At 40.5% G+C, this 22,173-nt stretch overlaps 1 protein-coding gene across 2 annotated transcripts; it reads left to right on the top strand.

Moving 5' to 3' along the window:
• Positions 1–38: 38 nt before the first annotated feature.
• On the top strand, positions 39–21,404 carry LOC128951076 (uncharacterized protein F13E9.13, mitochondrial-like). Of its 2 annotated transcripts, XM_054296242.1 has the most exons (6): positions 39–119; positions 1,244–1,326; positions 8,327–8,507; positions 13,147–13,297; positions 15,105–15,232; positions 20,574–21,404. In XM_054296242.1, the coding sequence occupies exons 1-6, from the start codon at positions 47–49 to the stop codon at positions 20,762–20,764; spliced, it is 807 nt and encodes a 268-aa protein (XP_054152217.1). In that variant the 5' UTR covers positions 39–46; the 3' UTR covers positions 20,765–21,404. The 2 variants fall into 2 exon arrangements, with proteins under 2 accessions (XP_054152217.1, XP_054152218.1); XM_054296243.1 differs by lacking the exons at positions 39–119; positions 1,244–1,326 and adding an exon at positions 4,744–4,777.
• The last annotated feature ends 769 nt before the right edge of the window (positions 21,405–22,173 follow it).

Raw genomic sequence — 22,173 nt, 5'->3', positions numbered from 1 at the left:
TGCCCGGCTCGGCTCCGCTCAAGCCCTCCTTCCCTCCCTGCAGGCCATGCAGCGGCCCAGGCTCTTCGGCCGGCTCAGGGCCGCGGTCGTCGGGATGGTGCACGTGGGAGCGCTTCCAGGTAAGCGGCGGGCGGGCGGGCGGCACGGCCGGCGGGACCCGGACCCCGACCCGGACCCGGACTCGGACCAGGACCGGGTCTGTGTCGCCGGTGTCACCCCTCAGCCGGCTGCGGTGCCCTGGGGGGCTGTCCCCTCACCGCCACCACGGGCCCCTCGTGAGGCGCCGTCAGTTTGGGCCCTCCCCGTTTCAGAGGTAAAAAAGGCGGGAAAGTTCCTCACAGGGAGCCGGGCTGGGCAAACGAGGATTTGGGCTCGGTGCGCTCCGTGTTTCCAGCAGCGAGGGTCAGGGAGTTGCACGGTTGGGCAGAGCTCTCCCATGCCCTTGGAGGCAGCGGGAAGCTCGGACAACAGGCGGGATCTGTTCCAGCCTGGCCTCCTGGTCCTTTCCAGGGGCTCGGGGTGGGCAGGGCTGCTCAGGACAGGCACCTTGCCCTCGGCAGGCTGATGCCCGGAGCTCAGGGTGCCCCAGAAGCAGCCCCAGGCAGCAGGGCCAGCTCACCCTGTGCTGGGAAATCACGCCAGCCAACAGAGCTGGCACAGGGCGCAGCACAGTGCCCATCTCAGACTCCCACTGCCCGACCGTAGGGACTCAAATGTCAGAAGAGACTTTGGTCTTAAGGCAAATTCATTGAATTTAACAAAATCCATATGTGTCTATTTCTGCCATGAAGATCAGAGACAATCACCCTTGCAGATTAAGGACAGCTTTAACTGGTTTTAAACTCGCTGTTGTTTAGCATAGGTGTTCCATGCTGACACAGAGGTCAGTCTTGCCCCTGGGTTGTATTGTCTGGAGCATCACTAATGCAGAATAAATTACAAGTATGTGAATAGCAAGCTAAGAGCAGACCTAGTGCAACAGGGGATTATAGCAGACATTCCTCAAATTTGTGGATTAGATTTAGGAGCTGAATGGTTACAGCAGCTCTGCCAAGTTCAGCTAAGGAAAGAGATGTCACTAAGACATGTCACAAGGAGATAGGACAGCCTCTGAACAATTTTGCCCTGTATGTCCCTGTTTCAGTGTGCAATCCCCATGGATGTCCTGGCCAAAGCTGTTATTACTGCCCATGGGTTTGGTTTGTGCATGCCCTGGGGTAAGCAGCATTATTCTTGCTTGCAGGGACACCAAGAAGTTCTCTTCCATTGACCCAGATCATTAATCAAGCCTGTCAAGAGGCAGAAGTTTACAAGGATGCTGGAGTTGTAAGTTTTGGTTTCTTGGTTCCCATGACAGCCATTACACAAAACCACTTCTGCATAGCCAGAATTTTAAATTAATCTTGTAGTTCATCAAAAGCATCTTGAAGAAGCTCATCTCATGGATTAGAGATGCTTAAATCCATGTTGTTTATTTCAACAGAGGAAGTAGGCCTTCTAGATTACAAAAAAACCAAAAAACTCCTAAGTATCTTGCACCTAAAACAATTGAAAAAACTTAGATTCAAATAGTACAGTTCAAGTTGTTTGAGTTGGATGAATCAAGTCAATTTAAGGAGTTAAAAAAAAAAAGTGGCCAGAAATACAGGCTGTTGCTGGCATTCAAGGTCTGTAGAATGCTTCATCAATCTAGCCTGACAAGCCACTGTATTTTTAGCTGTGTGCAAGCCTCTGGTTTCCTGAGGTCGTGGAGGTGTGCCATGTGCACAGCTGATACCCTGCATGCACACCTCAGGAACCTGGAGGGTGCAGGATCACCCCACAGCTGTGTTTGCAACAAAACAGCACAGATAATTCAGGATCTAAAAAAAAAAAAGAAGCTCAAGCCCTTTTCTGCCCTCTCTAAGCCTCTCTCCAGGCCCCTGGCAGCAAACATGCCTGCTCTGCACGTCCAGAAGAGCAGGCCCAAAAGGCCATTCTCAGCCAGAGGCAAGAGGAGACTGCTGTCAGAATTGCTGTTGGACCTGAAGTGGGGTAGTAATCTTCATAGGTCAGTACATTTTAACAGGGTGTATGTCCTTTTGAAAGGTCAGATATGTTTTAAACATTTCATTACACCTTGTCTTGGGGTGTTGATGTGCTTTTTCTTTCACCTGCCCACAGCGTTATGAACATTTTCTGGTGGAGTACTAATGTCCAAGGTTTGAAAATGTCTTCAGTGAACAAGCAGTCACTGCTCTGAGCTGCTGTTTTCAGAAAAACTTTATTAGCAAGCAGGTTGAAGCACTTTTAATCTATAAATTAGAATAATACTGTACAGACAGAGCAAAATTGAATGCCATAGAAGATCAAGGTCAAAATGCAAGACAAGACACACAAGGCAGGTTATGGGCAGAGCCCTGGTAAGGCTAAACTAGGAGAGAATGCTGAGGGTAGAATCATTGAAAGGATAAACAACACTGGGGTAAAATGATGGTAGTAAAATGGGTAAATGATGGGGTAAAAAGCCTAGTGGGGTTCAGTACCCATGAACCAGATGAACATGTGTGAGATGTCCATCCAGTTAGAATAGTCCAGTTTGAATGCAATTGATCAGAACAAGGAAGTTTTCTTCCTTTTCATTCCTCCTGAAAGAACAGGTGTGCAATAACTCTATTCTGTACTGTGCCTTTACATTTTGTTGTTGCAGTATCACCATGAGGTATAATGTGATTTGATCTACATCAGAAGAGTGGCAAACACTAATCTCTGCCTTCCTGTGCCAGAGGAAGTGCTTGCACAGATAATCTGTAACTCATAAAGCCATTCCTCCACACTGCAGTGCCTGTTTGCCCATTTCCTTACATAAGAATTACACATTAAAGCCTTCAGCAGCAGGGGGAAGACACCAAATACTCCTGAAGGTGAAGGAAGGTACAGAAGCAGTCACTTCCTGCTGGCATGCACAAAGCTGGAGCAGCTTTGAGATAAGCTTTAAAATCAGTACTTACAATAAGTTTTAATTTGGCTTTTATACTTTGTCTTTTCAACAGTAGTACTGAATTCTGCAGTTCCTGCTCTAACTGGTTTGCCTTTTCTGCAAGTGCATTGCAGTCTCTGAACTTGAATAAACCTACCTGTCAGGAGACACCTGAGGTGAATGCAGTAATTTCTGTACACATGTGGACAAATTCAGGACTTAGAGTTGTAATTAACCCATTTTCCTATAGAAGTCACAGGAACATCAATATACTTCCACACCAGTCTTCATTCTAAAGGTCTGCACAGTGCTAGAGAATAGAACAGAACAGGGTTAGAGCAATATAAGAAACAAATCTTTTATTAAGGAGATAAGTGTCAGAGATAATCAGGAGAGCATCCATACGCACCATTAGGATTGCTTAACACTCTGCAATTCAATTCTTTAGCTTTTTGTGCTACTGTAAGAGAAATGTAAGTTTTCATGAGAGATGCTTTCAGGAGCTTCTCAGCTTTTACACAGAGGTCACTATTGCCAAACTACTCTGCAGTGGGGATCTATTTGGGTTTCTTGCTCAGTATTCCAAAGGAGCTGCTAGGCTGTCCATTTTTCTTGTGGAAGAAGAGCTAGAGAAAGTTTTTTTTCCCATGGATGTTTGTACTGACACGTGGAGGGATAGAATGTAAGAGAATAGTGCAGAAGGTAATCTCACCTGAGGAGCTGCAGCTGTGCTAATTACCAATTAGGAGCAGGCCTGCCCTTAACAGGCCACAGCTGTGTCCAATGAGGGTGAGTGCTATAAAAGAGTTGGTTAGCAGGGTGGGGAGAGAGTTGGAGTTTGTTGGTTGTGCTGTGAAGGAGTTAGTGCTGTGAGGAGCTGCCCATGGGAAATCACCAAGAAGGTATAGAACCTTTACAATAAGATGACAACACTGACAGTGTTCCCAAGTGCTGCCCACAGTAGCCCTTAAGAAGTTATGTAACCATTTGCTGTTATTTAGATGTTTACATATTGTCTGAAATTGTTCAAATTGGTGTTAGCATTTAAAAATAAAGTACATGGACTTGCTCATTCCATCTGTGTTGCACTTGCAAGTAAATCCTGGTATATTCAGAGTAAGGTGACTTGTCTGGCGCATTCACAGCTTCACATAATAAATATGAAAGATTTGTGATATTAGAGCATAGTAATGAAAACAAGTGAGTGCTCAGTTAGGAAACCATCTGTGCTCAAAATGTATATGCTTTGTACTTGTGTGTTGCTAAACAATGAAATTCCCTAGACAAGATTTTATAAGCAGCAGGCTATGAGCTATTATAATCCCTCCAATTTGTACCTGCTTTTCTTTAAGAGGCAAAATGTATCTATTCAGGTTAACTTTTATTCATTCCATTCAGCCTGGCTGACATTTGTTTTGGAGCTAAAAGACAGAGCACAGGTTCCCACTTGACTGTTAGTTACTGTTCCTAACTGTAGCTACTGGAGTAGCTGCCATTAAAAACAGTTACTAGTATATGTTTTACATTGATGTTTTTAAAAAATAAGAGTGGTAAGCCTATTGCTGTTATAACCACAGTGATAACTGGAATTCACAACACTTAGAATTTAATAACAGTGGAGACAGAATAAAGTAGTATTTCTGCATAGAAACATGTTGGTAGCTTTCACTTGGATTACAGAGTTTAACATTTCAAATCTCAGCTGTATTACAGGAAAATAAAATAGCAGGCAGACTGCCCACAGCTACCTCCTTTGGCATGTGCAGGAGAACGTGAGATAGCAGCTTACTTCTGTTAAGGCAGCAATCTGCTCTGGAGGTGAGTTTTTAAAGAAGTTGCTAAGAGCTGTGCTTACAAACAGCAATTAAATGCTCTGCAAAGGCACCTGATTTCCTTTATTGGGGCACATGAGGGGTGTGGGGTGATTGCTGCCATTGTTTTAGCCCCCACCTGAGCCTGTATAATAACAGGGATGATGCCAGCCCTGCTCCCTTTCTGGAGGAAGGAGTAGAGGTGCTGAGCTTGGAGAGGTTTGTCCTGAGGTGCACATGTTTGCAGGCAAAACCTTTCTCTGGGGAGAAGCACTGGGGTTAAAGTTGCCTGGGAAAGAGTTGTGTTAGGCATATGCTGAGTTAAAACTTGTGCAATTGTTACCTCAGTTGTGGTTTGTTACTGTTTTGAGGCTTTCCTGCTGTAATATGTGTGAGGCTGAAGTGTTTTAAGAGGTTATTTCTGTAAGCAGAATATAACTAAGGAAATTATTTTTCATATAGTTAGAGAGCTAATTAAAGCTATTTTTCAGTAGCTTACTGTGATACAAAGGGGACTTCATGTGTAGCACTTCAGAAGTCTTTCAAAGTAAAAAGGAAATACATTGCTTGAAAATTACTTATAATAAGGCTATTGCATATAAGCAACACTTAAATTATCTTACCATTCAATGGAGAAGGAGCACAGAAGGCACTTGCAAGAGTTTTATCTCATACTGTCTATGTAACTCCTCCTTTGGAGGATATAATGCAGAAGCTGTTTCTGTAGGCTTCTACACCATAAGCTTAAGTTCCAAGAACTTTAATTTAGCATAACTGTTTTCTTTCCCCCATTTTAATTAGCTGTCTGATAGTACTGAAGTTTGTTTCCTATACAAATCAAGTCAGTAAACACAAATCTGTGGTGTTATATTTTTATATAAAATATGAAAGAAAGCTCTGACTTAATGCATCTGTAATTCAGCTTTCTGTATTGCAGAACATATGTTGTTCTCTTTTTAATTAAACAAAGCATAATATGCAAAAGAACAGTGGGATGGTACCAAAAGAATAACACATTATTAAAGTTCTACCAAAAATATTCACTGTAACTGTGGACCTTGAGGCTATAGGAAGAGGCAGTTGCTGCAAAGTGAATATAGTAAATTTAAAGCAGGAGAGAGAACTGTTGCAATCCTCCCATATGCCTGCATTTTGAGTTAGAATTTAATGAGACACTTTTTATGTGTAGTACTATGGCTAGGGGTTTTTATAACTTATTAAATGAATTAATTCATTAATGCAGCTAATGGAATAATTTGCTTTATGCAAATCCATAGCGGTCAAAGTAGTAGCAAGTTGTGAAAAGCTCAGTTTCACTGTGGAATTCTGCCAGCCCATTCTCTTGCTTTTTTGGCTACTGGTGTGGCTTCTTCAGGAGCTGAGCATTTTGAAGCCCCATTCCCAGTTGCCTTTCTCCCTGTTGAGATTGGTTCTTGACTGCCTGGAAGCCTGGGGATGCTGATTTGCAGATCCTGCTTCCTGGCCTTTATGATAAGCTTGGAGTTTCCCTAATACCCAGATTTTGCTGAAATCTGCCAAGTAGAGCATTTCTGAGCCAAGGGCTTCCAGGCTTTTTGGCCTCAAGGAATTACCTGGTTTTGATGGCTTGTTGTGTTTTTTGAATTTGCTTTAAGGTATTTTAGTTCTACATTAGTCCTTTTGCCACATGCAACTGCTGACCAAGTTTGCATTCTTGCTGAGACTGACTTAATATGTAGTGAGGAAAAGAGGCTACAGGGTTTCTCTTTCTGTTGTGTTGGTACCAAAGGGATTCAGTAGCTGTGCCTCAGATACCAAGACCATTAGTCATTTCAGGTTTGTTGGAGCAGTCCTAACCTAATACCAGAAAAAATGACTAAAAATTGTGGGGTTTTTTGTGGTTTTCTTACCACAGGTTGTCATCTTGGTCATATGGCTACCTCCCATCATAGGTACAGAAGTGTGGATGTTCTGTATTGAACTGGACACACAAACAAAATCAAGTGCAGATGTTTTGATTGGTTGCTATACCTGCTGCTCCTTTGCCTAATTCAGGATTTCCTGGGCTGGAATTATGTAATTAAATATGTTGGTGAATGGCATCACAGTGCAAAGGTCTGATGTGGAGTGACATCATATCAGGTCACCTTTTCCATTAACAGGTCACATCCCATTGCTTTTTAGGTAGCATGTTCTTTGTGTATTTAAATACTGAGCTGTGAGTGATTTGGAGAAGGCAGCTGTGCCCTGGTGCATTGAATGTTTGCAGGTTCTGTGCCTGGACTGACCATGTTGCTCCACTGGATTATTTTCTTCTCACTTTTCCCCACCCTTTGTGTTGGGTGTTCATTTATGATGCCTGTGCCTTAGCCTGTAATTCAGCCATTAAATACTGACACTATTTTTTATCCTGTCTTGTCTTTCACTGCCAGAAGGGCTTCCACACTACAACAAAGATGAGAGAAGTGTCACATATAAAGTATTTTTTAAAAGGAAACTTTTTTTTGTCTCCCCTTCCCGATTCTCTGTGTTATTAAGAACCAAGCTGCTATGTTTAATCTCTAATTGTATTTTTTCCCAAAAAATGTTCCTCCTATTCTTGTTCAGCTACCATATCTGTGAAAGGTAAAGCTCTCATTTTAAAGGATTAAGATGAGTGATAGAACTCCAGAGAGAGCAGAATTTATTTGCTATATATACAATTAGTTTGTCTATTAAACTTTTTGCATTTTTAGAATTAAGCTGGTGAGAAATATCTGGTTTTCTTTTCATCTTACTGTTAATGCAAAATACCAGGCATGGAATATGTTTCAAGGCTCTACTTTTACTCTTGTTATTAATCCTTAACAAAATTATACATTATCTGCAGTTGTTGCAAACTTTTTTGTGTAGCCTATGCAAAGATTAGAAATGTGTATGGCATCAAGTAATGTACAAATTGTATCAGCAGAGTGTTTTATCATCACTCCATTGTTTGCTAAGTGTGTGTCCATGTGGATGGAGAGGTATAATAGACAATAAGTAGCAATATCTTCTTTCCAGTAGTTCTGATTACAGAATGGGAGAAATATCACTAGTTCATATTATGGCATTTGGCAGAGTGACAGTCAAACAAAAAATTCCTTTATTTATCCAAAGTAACACTTATTTTCAGACATTAATTGAATTGAAAATTGCCCTGATTATCTCAGAGTCCTCTGTTATCCAAACATACTCAATATCCTGTATTCCCCTTGGATAATTGAAGTTTGACTTTACACTATTTTTAATGAGGTATAAGATTTAACTCATTTGCCTATAGTTCACATTTTAGGATGGATCAAAGGAACCCAAATTGACGAATGTATAATTAAAATCACATTTATTTCTCTCCATGATTTCACTGCAAATACCCTGCTGTTGATGAAAGCACTTTTATAAGTGGTTGTGCGCATCAAATGCATCAGCACAACTTGCTGTAGCTAATCCTCCCTCTGAAGGAAAACCTCTACACTTGTGTGTCTCGGTGCACAGTAAATAATGGTGAACTGGCCACATTTGTACAGTGCAGTGATGTTTTTTGTCATTCTTTGCCCAGGATGGGTTGATCCTGGAGAACATGCACGACGTGCCGTACACGGTGAGCCCGGGCCCGGAGGTCACCGCAGCCATGGCCGTGCTCGGTGCTGCTGTGAGACAGAGCTGTCCCCACGTCCCTCTGGGTGTCCAGGTGCTCTGTGCTGCCAACCAGCAGGCAATAGCCGTTGCTCTGGCTGCAGGTAATGCAAAGGGCTCCTCAGGGATTGCTGCTGTTGCTGTGGCATTCACTCTCCACAAGCTGGCATGGATACCGTGGAAAGCTGAGTGTGCCCTGAAACAGCAGCAGTTGGGTTCTGAGAAAGATGCCTGCTTGGTTAGAGTGGGTGGTGCTTGTGCACTGCTTCAGTTGGAGCCTGCTAAAGGCTGCTACCACAGCTTTCTGGGTGAAACCTGTCTAAATGTAATCATTAGTTTAAATCTGCTGGTGTCTAAAAACCCCCTTTGGTGTAACTCTTATTTATTTCAGTTATATGTTATATATATTCATATGTTTTATGTATATATTTCAGTTATATTATATATAATATATATAATATGTTATATGTATTTTATATATATATATAAATTTAACCCATGAGGGTTAAGCATCCTGTTTCAGCATCTCTTTATATGTTGTTGCTGCTACTGTTGTCCATGAAAACGTAAGTTTTCGTTGTCTTTAATGAATGAGTAGAATGAAACTTTTTATATAATGACAAAAATTGAGTGTATAGATAGCCAAAGTACTTAAAACTAAATTACCTTTGGGGGAATTAAATATAAATTAATCAATCTTTATTACATGAATCCTAGACTTGGCTAAACTTCCTACTCTTACTGTTTGCTGAAGCAATTTTAGTTTTTCATATGTAACCTCCCTGATGTAAAGGTGTAGGCTGGCTTAATATGGAAAGCCTGTGCTTCCTAAATTCACAAAATGAGGGTTAATGCATGTTTTTGCCCAAATTGACTGTCATTATGGTAAGGCTGCACGTTTCTGCATGTACAAATTTCACAGAACCAGCTAGAAGATGCTGGTGTTCAGTGAAAGCCATACTTCAGGTACAACCATGCAGGCTAACCTATCTGCAGTGGCAGTTTAAATTATGCCTAATATGTTCCAAAACCTTTAAATTCTTGTTAATAGATGTCTTTTGAACTGGCATTTGTTTTGTGAGCTTTAAAATCAGATGTTGCCATTTTCAAAGTATCTAGCCACTTGACAAATTGGGAAAACCTAATTTTTATTGCTGCATTGGAACCTATATGAAAATCTCAAATAAAAATGGTAACAGAAACCAGTTTTAGTTTTTAGAGATTACTGCATGTGGGCCCTTTGAGGTACATTGGTATTTAAAAAAAATAGCACATGCCCTATTTTTAAAAGCAATCCTCTGAGGAGCAAAAAATCATCACTAAATAAGGGATATGGTCTGGGAACAATGTATTTCTCTTCTTTGCAATTATTAATGAAGGGGAGAATTCCTGGAGGGCTTGGGTTTTGCTCAGCTCCACTCCTGTTCTGCACTATTTCCTCTGTAACTGTGGAACACCAACCAGGAAGGGTCTGTGTTTAATGCATTTCATTGCACTTCTCTCAAAATTATTGTCTCAAGTTCACTGAACAGGGAAGGAAAAAAGAAAATCACTTTAAGCAAAACCATAGTAAAATGGGTGCTACTTTGTAGGTAGCAAATCTTTAAACAGCTTTTCTGTAGCATCTTAGTGGTGGCTTTAATGTCAATATAATTTTGATAGGTAATTATTAACAAGGCAAATCCTGTATGCTCTCACTACAAAAATAATTTGTTGAAGGTGTTCTAGCTAAAAACCATATGTAGCATCTTCTGCCTACTATACAGTAATTTCATTTTCCCTGTGGAGATCCCTGTCTTTGGTAGGAATAACTGTTCTTAAGAGAACCACACAGGGAATTCATAAGTGGTCTCTAGGAGAAGGTAATGATTTTATTTGGTAAAGGGTGGAGGGAAATCCACAGGTCTGCAGTGTGAGGAGGAGCTCAGCTAGCTTGAGCAAGGACTGGAGGGTCCTGTGCCTGGGTGAGCCTGGGGCACTCACCATGAAAAAAGGCTCAATTTTTAAGTTTACCTTATCTCATAAATTTAGAAAACAGTGGTTCAGTTGGAAGGGACTTTAAACAGTCATCTGGTCCAAGTGCCCTCTGTACCTGAAGCTGCCCTTTTCCCTTTAAGAATCAATTATTGAAATTCCAGTTCTGGATCAGCCTTCATCAATGATGATGACACAGTTGATAGCTGATAAATGAGGAGATATCCCAGATCTCTCCTTGTCTTTTGCAAACAGTTTTGCTGTCTGAGCCCATTCCTCTCCCTCCTGCACCAGCAGAGTGGGAATTCACTTGCTGTCACCCATGACACTGTTTAGGGTGAGACAGAATCAGGCAGAGCTGTGTGCTGAGGTTTTTGCTGCCCTTTTTAAGTGCCACCATATCAATGCAGTGGTGAGGGGAGGCAGCTCGGCTGAGAACTGCAGCAGGAGCACCCAGAGGTGCTCTGAGAGGTAGGGAGTGCTGTGGATCCTGCTGGGAGAGCTCCTGTGCCTGCAGCCCATCCTGAGCACAGCAGGAGCTGCTGCAAGGCAGTGTCCTGACAAGTATTTTTGCAGCACAGACACACTGTGCCTCCAGTGCCAATAGCAGATAAAGTCAGTGCTCCTCTAAGAGTTCTGTTTATTAGTTTTCATTGGATATTGCCTATCCTTGTTTTCCAGTGAAACTACAAAATGTATTGTTCCCATATAAGTCAGAAATGGGACTGCCTGTTAACTATTCAATGGCTATTAGTTTTCAACTTTCAAATGAGAAAGTAAGCACTAGTATCATTCTCACAATTTTATGAGCATAAAAATGAATTCATTAGCAGAATCTGATTATGGCTTCATAAAACAGAAGGGTAATGATATGGTGCCTGCACCTATTACACTTGGTTAAAAATTGTATTTTCATGGCCTCCGAAAACCCAGATTGAGAGTGCAGCCTTGTTAAACTAAGTACAATCCAATATTTAGCAGAAAGTCTGATATTACTGCACTAAGGAAACACAAACCAAACATCAACAAACAAGGTGGCTTCAATAAATGAAATTACTCAATGAATAGCTCCTGTCCCAGGTTAAACCTTGCTTGCTGTGAAAGTGTCATGTCTCTAGACTCATCCACAGTTTTATGATTAGAGAAATAATTATTGTTCTATAACTCTGAATAGTACTGTAAGCGTGGGTGATGTAATGAAGCTGTAACTTTTGTTCATAGATGTAGAAATCTCAGTTTAGCTGTTTGCACTGTGTTCATCACCCAGTGTCTACAAGCACCTGCAGTGGTACTTGGGGCACACTCTTGTCTTGGATCCTGGGAATACTCCGTGCTTTGCACTCATCTCAAGGCAAGGACAGCTTGCATTTGATTTGGCATCCATCTGTGATGTTTCTTGTGAGCTGGAGTCTGTGTTGCTAAGCAATGCAGGCTCTTCTCTAGCAGGCGTGAGCTTCTGTTTCTGCAACTTCAGGGCTTTTGGAATGAAACTGGAATTTCAAAATAAACAGACACCTTGTCATTTGGTAAATAAATTTTCAAGATCAGCTATGTTTATAGTTGGAATGTGCTAAGGTAATGCCTCTGTTGCCTAATCAGCTGTGGGTAGGATTGCATTCTTGATGACTGTTTCCACATGCATTGCTTTCCTCTGAGTGATGTCAGCTCTAATTAAATGTGCATCTGACTCCAAAGCTGGAGCAGTAACAGAGCTTCAGAAGGGCTTGGAAGACACCTCCAAAGCAAACTGGAAGAGCAGCAAAACTGCACAAGATGAGTGCAGAGCTTTTACAAAAATGTGTGAAACAGGCAGGTTTTAAGTGACAGTTCAAGGCTATGAAAGCCAGGGGAGAAGTGGGGATTGCAATAAGGGAGTCAGAATTAAATCTTGTGCCTCACTGCTGTGGGCTTATTGCTCTGTGGTCCAGGGCTTCAGTCTTACACCAGAGATATTGCAAGAGGGGGGCCCCGAATGTCAATGACTGGCCCACATGAAATGGTTTACAATTCATACTCTTCCTCTTCGGTATCCATCCCACAAAACCTTCCTAGTGACAAAACTTAATGAATATGGTGAAACAAATCTTACTAAGGCATGGCAGAACTGATGGTTGGAGTAGAATGGCAAATGTTTGACACTTCCTAAGCCTTTGGCACAGCTCTAGAAGCAATTTGTTGATGTGGTGCTGTGTAGGAAACACAAGCTATGTTCAAATGGAGTCACGTGGGTTGCATATAACATGCTTCAGGCTGTCTTTTCTTGCCTAATTTCCTAAAGAAAGATGACAATGCTATTCCTCTGTGTCTGTAGCCTGGAAAGGGGGAAGAGATGCAAGTTAGTGACCCTTTTTTGGAGAGAAGACGTCATTAGAATAATAGAGCTGTGTTCTGACCCAGCTACTCCTTTGCATGGCACATCATGGCAGCAGGCAGGGCAGGGTGTGCTGCTGCCTGTTCTGAGCCACAGGGACAGACTGAGGGGACAGAAGGGGACCAGGGGCTGGGGGAAAACTGCTGGGGTCAGTGGGAGAGATGGGAGCTGAAAGCAGTGAGATGGGAAGAAGTCAGAGAGAAAAAGGGCAAAAATAAAAGAAAAATAAAGAATGAAAAAGTGAGGTGGGTTAGTCCTAGAGTGGGTTCATCCATGAAACAATTTGTGTTGGGATCAAATAGGAAGGGGGCAGTAAGGTGAATTTTCATTTGTTTTTAGTGTTTTTCTTTTAATGTTCTCAGTTTCAGGCTAAAATGTTGCTTTTTGACTGTTTTCAGGTCTTGATTTTATCCGGGCTGAAGGGTTTGTGTTTTCTCATGTGGCTGATGAAGGGATTATAAATGCTTGTGCAGGTGACCTGCTACGATACAGAAAACACATTGGAGCAGACAACATTCAGATTTTTGCTGATATTAAAAAGAAGCATAGGTAAATACAAGCAAAATTTTATATAAATATGAATGCAATAACGATATTATATTTTTCTCCATTTTCTGGGGTTTTTTTTAATGTCAGTTTTCTTCCAGGAAAATTAATCATATAGGGCGAAGTTTATTATTTAAGCACAGACTTGCAGTGCTGTAAGGGGATACATTTAAAAATAAATTTGTAGCTGTAAGTTTCTTTATCTGTGATGTTTGCAGTTGTTTAACCTTCAGGTTTTCAGTATGCCAGCTATGAAAGCCTTGCATCTGGTATTGAGACTTTATATGCATGGGTAAATGTCTATTATGTTTAGAGAAGTTTTGTTTCTGAAAGTTAGGTATCCAAGGTTATTTTTTAGTTATGAAGGCAGTTGCCATATAAAAGCATCCAAGTGATCATAGTTTGGCATTTTAAGAAGCTCTTCTCTTTCTTCTCTTTCCTGCCAATAATACTGATTCCTGCTACTTAAATCAGTGCTGTCTATGTAAGGGTTATGTTCTATGATTATCAAACAGAAGGAACTTACTTATGACAGATAAATCCAGTTTCTTTTCTGCTTATACTTTCTTACCTGTCACATGGTACTTTCAGCTATTTAGATGTCACTCTTTGCATTTGTTGTTTTTTTCCCCCCACAGAAGAACTGCTCAAGTGCTATGTATTATACATGCTAAATAACCTAATTAAAATGTTTGTGTGTAGTATGTGAGCAATCATGAGAATAATCAAGTTTGGAAGATCTTAAATATGTAATAAGCAGGTAATAAATTTCAAAAGAGAAAGGAAACAATGCAGTGTGGTGGTCAGATGAAGATTTTCAGGTCCTTTCAGAGCAGTTTCTTTCTGGTTATTTTTAACATATATATACAAATGCAAATAAACTGCATTAGACTTTCTGTAAATGAAATTGCATCATGTCATTTTTATTTTTAGCCTTGACAATTGATGAATTGATATTTGGATTATACTTCCCATTTTTCAAAGAGTTTGCATTTAAGAAAGGCAAAGAAGTTTTAGTTTCAGGCAGAAACATAAAAGGAAATGCTGAAAGACTTCTTGGTTGAGCTTTTTAATGTAGAAAAGTGCAGCTGCCACTGAGAGCTGCTATGCTCCTGTTCTTTAAATGAGGAGAAACTGTTCTTGTGCCACAGCACTCAGCAGTGCAAGATGTTTGCCATAGCTGCTGTTTTCTATTTAAATACAGAAAATCCAACAGTGTTGGATGTTCAACCAGCAATGGCTGGAGTTCCTTCCAAGTTTGGGACCACATAAATTAATAGTTACTATTGCAATAGATTTCAGACCAAGTGTGTCACCCATACATCAAAGCCTGCTGCTGAACAGCTGGGATGCAGGTGTAATTGATGTTTGTAATTGCTGTGTAAGATGATTCCTGTGGTTATATCCTAGGTATTAACTATACTTTCTGTTATTGGACTTGTGGAGGTTGTTGATCCTGCCCTAGGCAACAGGATCTGATTTATGAATGAGGGCACATCCACAACTCCCACTTGAAGTCAGAGAGCTCTATGTGCTCAACACTTCTGAAATACAGGTGCTTGACATGTAAGCAGCTGTCTCAATTGACACTTGGTGGTTCACACTTAGCATTCACTCTCTACAACCAGGAGACCCGGAGCAATGACAGATCAATGAGGAAAAAGTTGGTTTTTCACTCATGCTCAGGTGGCAGTGTACCTGCCAGTGTGAAGGTGCACACTGCTAAAAAGCAGCCCCTGGGGGTTCTGGCAGCAGGGGGTGGAGACACAGGGCGTGGGTCCCTGGTGTGTGACAGGCTGTGTCCCTGCAGTGCTCACGCCCTGACGGCCGATGTCAGCGTGGCGCAGACGGCGAGCGCGGCCCAGCTGTTCCTGGCCGACGGCGTGGTGCTCACTGGCACTGCCACCGGGCACCCCACGGACCCCCAGCAGCTGCAAGGTGAGCCTGGGCACCAGGGAGGGGGCAGGAGCCAGGTGAGCCAGGGCAGCACAGAGGGGACAGGAACCAGGTGAGCCAGGGCCAGGTGCCAGGTGAGCCTGCGCAGCAGGGAGGGGAGATGCTGGAGACAAGGAACCCTCACTGTGGTATCACCAAAGGGATATCAGGACAGACAAAGGTGATCCAGAGACTCCATCATCTGAAGGCTTGAAAAGGCATTTTATTATTTAAAATCTACAGTTCTTACAGAAACAATGGTGGACCTAAGATTGGCCTTTAGGAATCTTCTGTCACCTATTGGTCAAGAAGGGACAACTCCTTGTAGACATCTCTGACAAACAGAGATTGCCTGCCAGGTGCAGAGATTGAGATAATAATTGTTTTAATTCTTTCTCTGAGCTTTCTCACAGCTTCTCACAAGTTCCCAGGAAAATCCTGAGAGAGCTATGTCTCTCTCTGTTCAGAGGTTATGTGATACCACACTGTGGGGTTTGATTTGATCAGAATGGTCATATTTGAGGTGGTACTTAGATGGGCTGTGGCATGTTTCTATACAATAGTTTGGCAGGGCAAAAATGATAATTATTCCAAGCTTTTATAATGCTGAGTGATGCTGAGGCTGAAAGAAAATACTATTTCATTTGTAAAAAGCCCTAATATAAGAAAAAGCCCCTTTATAACCCTAGAAAATTAGCTATACTAGAACTAGCCATATTAAACTAACTAGCTAACCATAAATCTTTCCATTGAAGAGCTCAGTGTTTTTATCTTTCACAATGAAAATTTAATTCCTACAAGAAAAGGGGCATTTTGATAAGGCAGCATTCCAAACATTAATACCAGGGAAAGTAGTACTTGGAAGATTTTCAGAAAGAATACAAATTCTTTGGTAGACAGGAAGATATTAACATCAAAATAATTTTTAAATAGTGTGGACTTGTGTCAAGGGAGACTCATTTGACCTATGAGTTCTGACCTTTGCAGAAGTGCTATGATTCTTGATATTTTTATATTAGCATCAGTTTGGGCTGTGTTCATGAAACAGTATTGCTCCCATGCTAGAATTCAAGTTCTGTCATGGGGACATTTAGTTTTCATCACTAGTTTTAATTTAGATCAATGGCTTGAATTTGAATGTCTCACTACATAAAATAGAATGTGTATTTTTTTAGGTTTTACTTTACCTAAAATGCTGTAACTTGACATGTTTTGTAGTTCCAGTGCACTGTATTGTACTCAAGTTAGGAGATCAGCATGAAAAACATATTTTACCTGTCAGAGATAACCTGGACCTCAGCAGGTTGTATTTGTATCTTTTGTGTTGTATTTTTGTATCTTTTGAAACAACATAAAATCATTCAGTTTTCAGGGCTTTATGTATATCACACATGCTTAAGAGCATTTAAAATGAATGTTGAACTTGTCAAAATGGTTCTTATTTCATACATAATAAACTTTTTGCTAAAAAAACATTACAAATTGCTATGCCTCAGCCACCAATGCTAAAAAGAAAATGATGGCTTGGTGTGAACACAGCCTTTTGAATTAGCTGGGTCTTTTGGTACAGCAAATCAGAAATTATACAAGTGGAACAGGTGATACTGGAAGCTATCTATGCCTGCTTTAGAGACTGCAAAATTTTGTTAATCTAGAGATCCATCCCTGTTTGTACTTAATGTCTCCACTATTATTAATGCAGATCAAATAACTTTAAAAAAAATATTTGATATGTCTTTGGGCAAAATCCTAGGTTAAATTCTGCTTTCATGTATGCACATGCAGCCTCCATTGATTTACAGCATCAGAGAGTAAAACCTGACCTGTAGGCCCAGAGGCTTTTTTGTCACAGGACTCCAACCAGACAGAACCATAGCTTCTGCTTTTCTTTCATGTGAACAAACTTGTCAGTCCCTGTCTCTTTCTCTTTCTGGGTCCAAAGAACAAAATGAATCAGAGTTGGCAGCTGTAATGAAGTACACATTAATTCTGTGTTTGGATTTGTGTTATGAAAGCAGGAGTGTGCAGATCATGGGTTTATTGTACTTAGATCACAGCATTTTGGATGTTAGCAGGCCCTCTCATGAGAAAGATGTCTTAAAACAGGTAAGAGAAGAACTTAAAAATTCCACAGTATAAAAAAAATGACAAATTAGGCATATCTATGTCAGGAAATTCTTAAAAGGGATCAGATCTACAGTCTACAAAGTTGGTGTTGATGTGAGTGAGATTTTGCATTTGAGGAATTTATGCAGCCCTGGCAGTGCTGTATTACAGTGATACAATTGGGCACCTTTCATCACACTGCAAAGCAGCTCTTGAAAGCAAAGCTGAGAGACAGATGAGATTTTTGTCATGTCTCTTTTTCAGCTTTGTTGTGCAGTAATATAGAAGTGGTTTTGTCTTTGTGTGGAATTGATTGATTTGTGATGGGCTGTGGGAAGTGTTTCCCTGTCAAGGCAGAGGTGTGTGTTCAGTCAGGTTTTGTTTGTAGTTTGTGTTGCTGCCTTCTGAGGCTGGCAGGCTCTGCTCCAGGGCAGCCTGGGCACTCAGGGCACCAGAGGTCAAGGGAGTATGAGGGCTGAAAAATCAGGATTTGTGTTGTTAAGGAGCAAGAACTATGCTGAGCATTTTAAATTCATTAATAAACCATCTTTTCATCTAAGAAGTCATAGAAGTTCCAGTTTGCTGCCTTGTGGAATATTCTTTGGTTGGATGTGTGATGTGTGAACCCATCAGGTTTTTTCTCGGGCTATAACTGCTGAACTACCTGCTTTGCATTCAGTTTGTATTTTGAGTGACCAAAGCTTTGCATAATGACTGCTCAGTTATCTCTTTGAGCAAAACAAAGTGTCTCAACTGGGTGACCTGTGGAAAACAGGTACATAATGAAATCCAACAGCTGGCTGTGACTGTCACCTCCTTAATTACTGTTCATAAAAGGGGCCTCAAGACTGGCTCACCCCTCTCATCTTTTGATGGCCAAAATAGAGACTGCTGCCTGTGTGGTACCCTGAGAGACAGAAAAAGTACTGATCACTCACATCACCTGTTTAAGCCCTAAATTTAATGACAGAGAAAAAGTCCTTTGAATTAAAAACCTAAAATGTGTTAAGAGGGGAGCATTACCATAAACATAGTGTTCTGTATGGTACAGCGATCACTGCAATGAGAGAGCTGTCAGAGAAGAGTAGTCAAGCAAGTTATTGGCACAGTGGTGCTTATTTTTACACCACTCTTTGCCATTGTTTTCAAGCTAGGAGCACTTGGCCTTTATTTCATGAAACTTGTGCATACCATAGTTCAAATGCTTTCATTGTGCTTGCAACCAAGCAGGATTTTATTAAAGACCCGTGTGCAGCTGTGCTGCCACAAGAAAGAACACAGTGCCCTCTAGTTACAGTCCATGGAACAGAGAAATCTGTGTAAACTTCAGCAGCTTGTTACTGTAACATCACAAAACTGTCTCATTTTTCTCACTGTGTCAAAAAAAAAAAGGAAAAAAGAATGCCAGGAAAGCAGAGAGATTTGAAGGAGAGCTCAGTGTTTAGAGATATTTTGACAGTGACTGAACATTGCCACCCAAAAGCACATCTCACTGCTGTTGCTTTATTTTCTTTTACAGGTTAGAATTTGTATTAGCACAGCCAATAGACAAATCACCTTCTACTAATCAACTTTAGGCCCTGATGTGCTTGGAAAGGACTTAAAAGTAGCATCTGTAGCACACTTAATGAGGTAACACATCTCAGTGCACACTGAGCACTGCCTTTGCCATTCTTCACATTGTCATTGTGGATGGATCTGCAGCCCAGGAGATGTGAGTGTAGTCTGTGCCACGTGTAGAGCACAGCAGCATTTGATACCTTCCCACTTTGGAGGGCTGTGGCTTGTTTTGGAGTTTCTCATCAGTCTCAGGCTTCACTGGGTTTTTCCCTTTGCCCAGCAGGGCTGAGCTGTTGTCTCAGACCCATATGAACTTGCTCTGTTTAATTATTTGGCTCTTTGTTTTTCCTGCTGATGTGAAATAATTATGAAGCAACTCCCTGCTAATGTGCTTTACACACTTTTAAGAACAAATATTGACTTGGAGCCTGGTTCCTCTGGGGATTCAGTCAGGTACTGTCACAAATCTGTGGTCAGATGCACCTTAATTGTGTGCTGGTAGTGATGTAAAGCAGATAGGATAATCCTAAGAGCATATAGATATTATATAAATAAAAATAAAATTTAAAGTAAATATTCTCTTTTTTTAGAACAGGATATTTGTAATAATGCTATAAGTAACTAGAAATTAATTATTTTGTTGTTGTAAGCAGAATGACTAAGAATATCAAATATGCATAGAAATATGTTTTAATCATATATGCATGAGCCATTTGATTTGTTATATATTTTCAGGAAGGGCTGTGTTGAATGGTTTTATTTCTGTGTTAAAATCTTTTTAAGAGGGAGTTATTGTTCCTAGATGGAAAAAATGGTAGAGCATGTGACCTAAAAAGAGATTCAAGAACATTTTAATTGATCCCCTTTCTTCAGTGAAGTAGGAAGGTGATAAATAATTAGTCTTCCCTGAAGCATAATTAATAAGTTAGGCTTCTGATGAAACTTCATTTAAACAGTGTTTTGAAGCAGACTTTTATTTGTTGCATATGTGCTTTCCCAAGTTACCTCAAGCTATAACTACCTTGCCATCAGCTTATCACTAATTAAGCCAATTTATATGTTTTTAAAGTCAGAAATAATGGCTCACAACATTCCTCTAAGGGATGAAGCTTCCAGTCCTATGAGTCACTCTTTGGATGGTCAGTTTGACATAAAATGATGAGAAGGCTGCTTAAGTAATTCTTGAACTGGGCTTTTTTTTCCTCCTCCCAAAGCTAGTACTGCATTTTGAGCCTTGTTTTTGTCTGCTTCTCCTCTTGAAACCAGGTAAAAGATCACAAGATTAAGTAACACTGTATATAGGAAAAATAAGAGGCTTTTTTATTCCACTGTCATTCCTCATACTGATAAAAGACCACTTCTCTTTCTGGCTTTTGCTTTCTGCCAAAACTAGCTGAGCTGTCGGTAGTGCCTGTATGATCCCTGCTCTCTTTCATACAAGCAAATATAGGAAGTATTCCAGACAACAGAATGTAAAAAGTAAGATTTTTTTTTTCTCTTTAGAGCAAGAGGTGTTTTTTCTAAAGAACCTGTTTCATTCTACAGTAGAAATAATAAATACCAGAGTCACAAATTTCTCGATACATTTGTTTTTCTATTGAAAAAATAGGGAAATTAGAGTCTTTATGGAGAGAGTTTCAAAGACAGGAATTAACCCTGATTTTGGTTTTCTTCTCAGAGGTGAAGCAAGCTGTGAAGATTCCTGTGCTGGTTGGGTCTGGAGTGACTCTGGAGAATGTGGGGAATTACTTGGATGCAGATGCTTTAATAATTGGTTCGTATTTCAAGAAAGGAGGATATTGGGCAAATGCTGTTGATCCTGACCGAGTCAAGAAATTCATGGAACACATAAGTAAACTGAGGGAATGAGTTTGTCAGCAAACACTGTTTATTTGTGTTTGTTTGTAGAAATGCAGTGTGGTAAGTCCTACAGAATTAAAGCACAAATGTGTGGCCGAATGGCAAATAATACCAAATAAAAATGCACATCATCTCCATAACTAGCTGGGAAGCTTGGTGACATACTGCACAATAATCTGCTGCCCTGATGTTTGCTTCTAGGCAGCACATTTCTGTGGTGCTCAAAGCCACTGTCAATGCGAAGCCAACTCTGAAATCTTGTGTGAGATATTCTCTCCCGTAAGTTAAATGCTTACGGAGTTTAAGAATTTTTAGAAAATGTTCATCACAGGTGAGCTGAGTTCTGCTTTGCCTTTAAGTACAGTAGGATGCCCTAAGTTTACAGCTAAAAGTGTTGTAAATTGGACAAGTTAATTAGCCTTTCAGTTTCCCCATCTGTAAAATGATGATAATAGCACCTACGTCACACAGGGGCCATAAGACATAATGAAGGAAAGAATGTACAGCACTTTCATCTCTCTAAATGAAGGGCTCTTTTAAAGTTCAAGATCATTATTTTTTCATTAGAATTGTGCATTTATACAATTGCTACATTTTTGTAATACCACACAAAAATTTAAGATAATTGGGGTATTGATTTACTTACAATACTTATTAGAGAATAAATGTAAATATTTAATTACATTTAAATAGATTTGGAATGTAGTCAAAATGCTTTTGCAAAACCTGGAAATTTTAATAAAGGTTTATTATTTTTCAGCAAGCACCTGCAGCTTTGTACCTCTCTAGAATAGTAATAGTGATGTAAAAAACTTTCTTGTAATTATACCTTGTGTATTCCAATAGAAACCTTTTTGCCAAAGCCACAGGTAAACATAGATTTTTCTTTTTCATGTAAAATGTAGAGGAAAAATATTACAGTCTCACTGTGTATGTTGTAAGAGAATCCCCTTGAATTTGATCCTTTAGCTCTAAGGAATCTTAGAAGAACCCAGGGAATACCTCTAATGTCATGGCTGCACAAAATGTGGGCATTTATTTCCATTTCTTGGGACTGGGAGCTCAGTTTGTCCTCTGGGATCTCTCTTTTTCCTTGACATGTACACATCAGGCTTGTGCTGATGCCAAAGAAAGTGAAATTGTGGATATCAAAGCAAATATACAAATATGGGTTTTGTGGCAGCTGGGAGAGCACCCATGCTCCTCTGAACAAGATGCATCCTCCTTCCAAAGACAAGAAGATTTTCAAGCTACTTAGTTTTTTTCACATAATGGTGATTTCAGAACATCACAGTATGAGACTGTCTTGTCAGGTTTCTTTTTTCTGGACTGGTCTGTTTCCCACATGACTCCCACCAAAAGCAATGAAATCTCTTTGCTGTGTTGCCCTGCTGGAAAAGATGTATTAGGCCCTGTGG

The sequence above is a fragment of the Melozone crissalis genome, unplaced genomic scaffold, assembly GCF_028551555.1.
Source record: "Melozone crissalis strain CALT ecotype California unplaced genomic scaffold, PUWL_Pcris_2 ptg000007l_1, whole genome shotgun sequence".
NCBI lineage: Eukaryota > Metazoa > Chordata > Aves > Passeriformes > Passerellidae > Melozone > Melozone crissalis.
This window is presented reverse-complemented; position numbering and strand designations above follow the sequence as displayed.

Excerpts from the sequence above, each read along its gene's own strand:
- LOC128951076 (XM_054296242.1), top strand. The coding sequence starts at position 47 with ATGCAGCGGCCCAGGCTCTTCGGCCGGCTCAGGGCCGCGGTCGTCGGG. Across the intron at positions 1,327-8,326 it reads TTTACAAGGATGCTGGAGTT|GATGGGTTGATCCTGGAGAA; the intron begins GTAAGTTTTGGT and ends TTCTTTGCCCAG. Across the intron at positions 15,233-20,573 it reads GGACCCCCAGCAGCTGCAAG|AGGTGAAGCAAGCTGTGAAG; the intron begins GTGAGCCTGGGC and ends TTTTCTTCTCAG.